This window comes from Elephantulus edwardii, unplaced genomic scaffold (assembly GCF_000299155.1).
Source record: "Elephantulus edwardii isolate Elephantulus edwardi_28Jun2011 unplaced genomic scaffold, EleEdw1.0 scaffold00054, whole genome shotgun sequence".
NCBI classification, from domain to species: Eukaryota; Metazoa; Chordata; class Mammalia; order Macroscelidea; family Macroscelididae; genus Elephantulus; species Elephantulus edwardii.
In genome coordinates this window covers 16,157,738-16,165,929 of record NW_006399804.1, presented here as the reverse complement: position 1 = coordinate 16,165,929, position 8,192 = coordinate 16,157,738, and the positions used below count along the sequence as shown (strand labels likewise).

The window sequence follows — 8,192 nt, the reverse complement described above, 5'->3', positions numbered from 1 at the left end:
ACCCAGCCTGGACTTCCGGCAGTTCTCTGCTGATGTGCTGTTGCAGTCATTTTTGGATAATCTTCAGTATAATCTTGCTTGCAGGTGAAATCAATGATATTGTTCTATAGTTTCCACACTCATGGGTCACCTTTCTTTGGGATGGGAACAAAGTTAGATCTCTTCCAGTGAGTTGGCCAAGTGGTTGTTCTCTAGATTTCTTGGCACAACTTGGTGAGCATGTCCAGGGCAGCATCTGTTAGCTGAAATATATCAACTGGTATATCATCTATTCCTGGAGCCTTATTTTTTTGCCACTTCCTTCAAAGCAGCTTGAACTTCTTTCATCACCAGAGGCTCTTGCGCATATGTTGTTTCATGAAATGCTTCTGTGTCTGCTAATTCCTTCTGATACAGTGACTCAGTATATTCTTTCCATCTTCTTTTAATACTTTTATCATTTAACATTCTGCCTAAAGCATGCTTGATTATAGCAACTCTAGGTTTGAATTTGTTCTTCAGTTCCTTGAGCTTAAGAAATGCTGAGCGAGTTCGGCCCTTCTGATTTTCTGACTCCAACTCCTTGCACATTTCATTGTAATATATTACTTTATCATCCCGTGCCGCCTTTTGAAATCTATTAAACTCTTTAGTATCTTGAATTCCTTGTGCGTTGGCTACTCTGCGCTCCAGTGCAATATTCAGAGTCTCTTTTGACATCCATTTTGGTCTTCTCTTCCTCTTCTGTCTTCGCAATGACTTTCTGCACTCCTCCTGGATGATACCCTTGATATCCTCCCCCACAACTCATATGGTCTTCGTTCATTAGTGTTCAAGGCCTCAAACCTGTTCATGAGATGGTTCTGAAATTCAGGTGGGATAGACTCAAAGTCATATTTTGGTTGCCTTGGATTTGGTTTAGTTTTCCTCAACTTCAGCTTGAACTTGCATATGAGTAGTTGGTGGTCTGTTCCACAATCAGCTCCTGGCCTAGTTTTCACAGCTGATATTGAGCTTCTCCAGCGGTTCTTTCCACAGATGTAATCAATCTGATTCCTATACATACCATTAGGTGAAATCCAGGTATATAACCTGCATTTATGTCTCTTAAAAAACGTATTTGCTATGAATAAGTCATTGATTGTGCAAAATTCTATCATTCTCTCTCCAGTTCCATTTCTGTCACCGAGTCCATGTTTTTCAACTACTGAATCTTCTTCTCTGTTCCCAACTTTTGCATTCCAGTCACCCATTATTATCAATGCATCTTGATTGCATGTTCGATTATCTCCGACTGTAAGTTGGTAAAAATCTTCTATATCCTCTTCCTTGGCTCTGTTTGTTGGTGCATATATCTGAATGATAGTGGTATTCACTGGATTTCCTTGTATGCGTATGGATATTATCCTGCCACTCACAATATTGTACTTCAAGATTGATCTAGCAATGACTTTTTTAACTATGAAAGCAACTCCATTTTTTCTCACCTTTTCATCTCGAGTAATGTATCATATGATCATCTGACTCAAATTGCCCCATGCCAGTCCATCTCATCTCGCCAATGCCTAGAGATTCAAATCCATCAGTGTCCCCTGGGAGAAAGACAGGGAATCTCCTCTTGAGCAACTTACTGCCTCTGAAAACCCACTAAGGGTCAGCAATTAGTCAGTTCTGACTCAATGGTATACCATCACCACAGCTGTCATCAAGGTGATTTCAAATCATGGCAGCTCTCTTCTGCGTTTCTGAGGTTGTGGCAAATCTTAACAGAGGCAATCTGCCTCATTTTTCTCCCAGAGAGTGGCTGGTGGATCCAGTGAAGTGGCTGGATTCTGGAAGATGGTTTCTCGTGTCTTGATGAGGTTTGAATATGGAACATTTGGTTGGTTTTTTAAATTTTTTTGGTACACAATTGGGTGTCAACTGACTGAACTTAGCAGACTTAGCTAACAATGAGCACTGGGCTGGAAGTCTCTTGATTTACAGTCAGCCAGCACTTGGTGGCCATGCCTGTATTTAAAAAGTAGTAGGGCCCAAGGGCCTAGAGTGAATTGATTTTGGGATGAATATTCTTCTAAGTAGTAAAGAAAGGGTCTATTTGTTGTACTGAAGTAATTTAGGATTGCTGTGATGCTGAACGTTGTGGCATAAGTGTATCAAATGCCATAATGGTTACCCACCATGGGCAATGTTTGGTGGAGCTCCCAGATTGATTCAGGTTTGAAAGGAGTGGCATCTACTTTCTAAACCACATGCCTCTGGAAATTCTATGAACACAGGAAAATAATGACAGTTTATAGAACAGGGTTCAGGTCTTATGTTCATATGGACACTATGAGTCATACTTGACTTGATGACATTTAACAAGAACAACCCAATATATTACCCACTATTCCATCAGGGCTCTTACAGTCTTATTAGGTAAAGGAAAGGTGATGGAAAATTAGGTAAACTGATAGAAGGATCAAAGCATAGCTTAGTATAGTAAGTTATATGACACAGTCCCATTTAAGTATCTTTCACACACTTATATTGTTGTTGTTGTTGTTGTGTACATCGAGTCGGAACCACTCACAGCTGACCCTCCAGTGGGTTTTCAGATGCAATTAATCACACTGGTGGAGACTGCCATCTTTTTCCTGTAGAGCAGCTGATGTATTTGAATCATGTGCCTTCAGGACTGCAATGCTGCTTTTTGCCACTAGGCCACCAGAGCACCCCTTACGAATACTGAGAGTTAAATTTATTACTATAGTTAGTAAGTAACTTTCATTTGTTCACCAATAATAATCTATTACTTAAGCATATAAGGTCTTATGTTGTTGATATATTGTATCATGTCAGAACCAACTCACAGTTGACCCTCCAACAGGTTTTCAGAGGCAGTAAAGCAATAGGAGCATGCCCATCTTTTTCCTGCAAAGCAGTTGGCGGATTCAAACTGCATAACATTGGGTTTGTGGCACAGCTCCTTACCACTAGGCCACCAGAGTGCAATAAGGTATACTAAGTGTAATACATATGAAAAAGCTTATCATATATTCTAACTGTCCTGCAACTGTGGATAAAAACTAAAACAAGCACTCAAAGAACAAGGTACAGTGACAATCTTAGCATCTAACGAAACAGGATTTAAGTGTGAAGCAGTAAAGAAAGAAAGATGTAATTTAATGCTAAATCGGGCAATACAGTAAGATAGAGTAAACCTATATAAAAAAATGGGCTACTAACCAAAAGGTTGGCAGCTCAAATCCACCATCTGCTCCAAGGGAGAAAAGGGGTAGTCTCCTCCCATAAAGATTAAGTGCCTTAGAAATCCAGCAGGTCTTTATGAAGCAAAATAACTCGATGGAAGTGGGTCTGTTCTAATTTTTATTTTATGGCCTTTGAATCAAAACAAAAAATTAAAATTAAAACTCCCAAGACAATTTAAAATCATTTCAGTTAACTAGAATAACAAAACAAACACTGCTGTGAAGCCAATTCTGTTTCAAGACAACCCTGTATCAGGTTTCCAAGGCTATCAATCTTAATGAGGGGAGAACAGCCTCATTTTCTCCCAAGAAACCGCTGGTAAGATTCAGACTGCCAATCTTTTAGTTAGCAGTTCAACAGTTTACTCTATCAGGGAGCTCTAGTGGTAAAAAGCTGTGCTACAATCCCTAAGGCAAGTGGTTTGAATCCAATAGATGCTGTCCGGAAGTAGGATGGGCAAACTCCTCTCATGCAATTAACCTGCTGAAAGGTCAGTGATAGGTCAGTTCCAACTCAACAGCTAACAGCAACTATTCCACCAGTGTTTCTTAACTAGAATATACATACATTTAAAAATAAGGATACGGACAATCTAAAATCCTAGTAATAGCATTGTTAACTATACTGTAAAAACCTTCTGAACCCTAAGGATACTCATTTGATAGTTCCCATTCACATACACAAATACTTTTTAGGCCCAAAGAAATAGACTCAACTCTTTCCTCACAGTGCTCATTAAGCATAGAAACCAACATTTAACCATTTTGTTAAGTCAGATAATTTCCCCTTCATTCCTAATTTCTTAATTTTACCCATGGAAATAAAATTACCTTTTGAGGATTCGGTTTTCCAGCTTCATCTAAATCCAGTAACATGTCCAAATCACATCCAAGTTTCCCAAAACTATTCACCGAAGAGCCAAATGGTTTGACTGTGCAGTATGGAAAATAGGCAGCTGCTATGTCCTCAATAAAAGAACAGGTAAGATAGCGGAGCTTGGTGTTCTCTTCTGTTATCTGCAATTCCTTCAAGAGTGTGTTCAGCTGATCATCTATCTACCTGACCAAAACAAAAACAAAAACAGAGCATGTACAAGTCACATAAAATAACTGTAGTTTTACTTGTGAGGGTTTTAAAAACTATGTTTTCTTTTTTTCCTTTCAATCTTAAAAACCTCTTAAAGAGGGCTTTCTGAGTTTGAAAAACAGAGAATCAGATCTGGTAAGTGCCTGGCTATAATTACTGAATACTGTGTTAAAGGATGTTATAAAAGAATGCTGATCAAAAAGGGGCAAAAAAAAGAATCTCATATTCTCATAGAATCACTTTCTATAGTCAATGAGGTTAGATGAATCTGCAAAACATGCTGGTAAGTCTAATTCCCAAAGCTGCCTTAAAACCAGACAAGTTTAGCTTACAAGTAAACATGTTCATTGAGCCATCAATACAGGATCAAATAAACAAAAGAAACCAGAAAGACCAGACAGGAAATTAAGGGGGTGGTGAGTTTGTTATTTGAGGAGAAAACAATCTTATAATGGAGAGTGAAGATGCTTGCACACCTTGAAAAATGTAATCAATATCACTGAAACTGGTGGTAGTGTATGCTCTGATGTATATATTCTTAATAACAATTAAATACAAAACAAGTCAACAAAACCCTGAGGAATAGCATTAATGAAGTAAATTAAGTTAGAAATAAAGTTTCTTTTTTCTTAAATGAGTAGGAAATACCATTTTAAGAAAACAAAAATAAGTGTTCCAGAAGTACCACAAAACTTAAAGTTAGAAGCAATACAAAAAAAGGGGGGGGGATATGTTAAGAACAAAAGATATGTTCACAAAGTTTTGTGATTAAATTGAGCAGATTCCAAAGCAGAAACTGAGAATCTCACCATCAAAAGAGAATCAGAAAATGCAGCATGCACTCTGGGGCCAGATTCTTGCACCAAACAGACTTACAGAAAAGCAGCAACGGTTACAGCAAAGAACCAGAGACCCAACATGGGACAGACTTGACCCTGGGACTGCTACCCTACCGACTGACAAAAGCCTTCACCAAAGTTTGCAGGAGGACTGGTGGGAAGACTGACCCATAACTGGCAGAATGAAAAACTCTGTAACACTGGTCTAATGCTGTGAGCATGTTTCAGAAGCAGTCCTGACTAAGAAATTTTATCTTGTTGCCAACTGAAATTGTATTCGGTTAACTTCCCTACAATCATGAGTATGATTCCATGTGCTCTATGAGCTATTGCAACAGATTTTGGACCTAGAAGAACAACAGGTTTGGCGTTGGAATTAGTAGAAAGAGGTGTGGGAGCATTGGGGAACATATCTAATCTCGTGGGAACTGCTTCTGGCTATGGATGATGATGGGGAAGTTCCCCGCTGTGGAGTTAATATAAGTCAAATATGGTGATCCCCATCTGGCCTTTCCTCTTTTTACATGGGATCAATAAAATTATGTACTGATTCTTTAATGTAATGAAATGAGCTCAATTTATGACAAGTTCAAGCAAGAAAGCCAAGATAAATATTAGGACACAGGAAGGAGAAACAGCCAGTTTTAAGTATCTCTAAATGTTCCAAAGAATACCATGCAGAAATAGAAATGGAAGTATGCGAGGAGGACTACTTAATGTTTTCATACAATGTATTTTAATAACTCAAACTTTGATAGTATATAAAATTATCAGCACACGTTTAATGTATGTATAAATAAAAGGTACTTGGGTGGTATAATGGAGTTGGAGGCAAGGATGGATGTGGTTAAGAGGGGCCATTCCTTGGACATTGTGCTTGGATGGACTAATACAGTGACTGCAGCTATGGGCTCAAGTGTCTCAGGGACTATAAGGAAGGCATAGGGTACAAGTTCAGATCTGTTGTTCATAGGGTTGCTATGAGTCAGACCCAGGTGGATGTTACCTAACAACAATACTAATCTAAAGGCTAATGGTTCAAACCTACCCTCAGCTACCGCAAAGAAAGACCTGGCAATCTGTCGCTATCAAGATTACAGTCAAGATTACTTTACAGATCAGTCTACACATGGGGTTGCCATTAGTCAAATGGATATTACCAGGTTTGGCTTTTTTCTTTTAAAAAAAATTTATTTTTTTAAAAATTCTACTAGTTTACTTATAATCTTTGAATATATGTTTTTAAGCAAGGTTGGCTTTTCTTTGTTTTCATTTATACACATACATGCACAGCTTGTCCAAAATTCTATCATTCCATCTCCAGCTTCATTTCTGTCACCAAGACCATCTTTTCCAACTACTGATCCTTCTTCTCTATTTCCAACTTTTGCATTTCAATCACCCATTATTGTGAATGCATCCTGACTGCATGTTAGATTGATCTTCGACTGTAAAAGTTGGTAGAAATCTTCTATTTCCTCCTCTTTGGCACTGGTTGTTGGTGTATATATTTGAATGATAGTGGATTCACTGGACTTCCTATGCATATGGTTATTATCCTGTCACTTACAACATTGTATTTCAAGATGATTCTAGAAATGAATTTTTTAACTATGAAAGCAACCCCATTTATCCTCACCTTTTTTGTCTCCAGCATAGTAGATCATACAATCACCTGACTCAAAATGTCCCATACCAGTCCATCTCATTTCACCAATATGTAGTATGTCAATATTTATGTGTTCCATTTCCTTCTTAACAATACCCAATTTTCCTATATTCATGGTCCTCACATTCCATATTCCAATTACTAGTGTCTGTTTATAGCTGTTCCTCCTCCTATGTGTTTCCATACTTGAGAGCTCAGCCTCAGTTACTATATCTGCTAGTCTACATGTGCTCTATTGTACATGGGGTTTTCAAAGCCCTGCTATTTCAGAAGTGGATGGCCAACACTTCTTCCTAGTCTGTCTTATCTAAATGCTCAGTAGATCACAACAAATTGTGGCTGACTCAGAGTACAATGGGTATCCCAGAACCCTTGATTGTGCTAATGTGAAACCTATACTTTGATCAGTTGGCAGTCGTCAGAACAGAGGAAGGAAACACTGCTGGTTCAAAATTGGGAAGGATGTGCACCAAGGATGCATCCTATCTCCATATCTTTTCCATCTATATGTGGAACAGCTTATCTGTGAGGCTGGGCTATAGGAGGAAAAATGTGGCATCAGGATTGGAGGTAGACTCATCAACAATCTGCGTTATGCAGATGACACAACCCTGATTGTTGAAACTGAGGAGGATCTGAAGTACTTGCTGCAGAAGGTCAAGGACTGCAGCCTTCAATATGGATTGAAGCTCAACGTCAAGGAAACATATTCTCACCACTGTGACAATTGGCAGCATGATTATGGATGATGAAGAGATTGAGATTGTTAACAGCTTCAGTTTGCTTGGCTCTACAATCAACACTCTTGGTACCAGCAGCCAGGAAATTAAAAGATTAATTGTATTGGGAAAAGTCTACTGTTAGAGACCTGTCCCAAAGTACCGAAGAGCAAAAATGTCAGTTTGGAGACTAAAGTGTGCCTGATACAGGCCATGATCTTTGCAATTCTTTTCAATGCATCAGAAAGCCAGACAATTTTTTCAGTCGAGCGCTGAGTGGTTTAGTCGGACATGTCTGGTGGCTCCGCTGATTACAACAGAGAACATGGCGGCCCTGAGGGAATGGACCCCGATGGTGTCATCGAGAGCAACTGGAATGAAATTGTTGATAACTTTGATGATATGAATTTAAAAGAATCCCTTCTCCGGGGTATCTATGCTTATGGTTTCGAGAAGCCTTCAGCTATTCAGCAGAGAGCTATTATCCCCTGCATTAAAGATCCAAAAGGTAATTCTGGCTCTTGGAGATTATATGGGAGCAACTTGTCATGCCTGCATTGGTGGAACCAATGTTCGAAATGAAATGCAAAAGCTGCAGGCTGAAGCACCACATATTGTTGTTGGTACTCCAGGGAGAGTATTTGA

The 8,192-nt window shown here is 38.9% G+C and overlaps 1 protein-coding gene across 1 annotated transcript in view; it reads right to left on the bottom strand.

The window, feature by feature from the left end:
* The window catches only part of MTPAP (mitochondrial poly(A) polymerase), a 44,951-nt gene that overhangs the window by 22,414 nt on the left and 14,345 nt on the right, over nt 1-8,192 (bottom strand). The window contains 1 exon segment of the mRNA XM_006887115.1: nt 4,065-4,289. Within this exon segment, the coding sequence (XP_006887177.1) occupies nt 4,065-4,289 (225 nt within the window).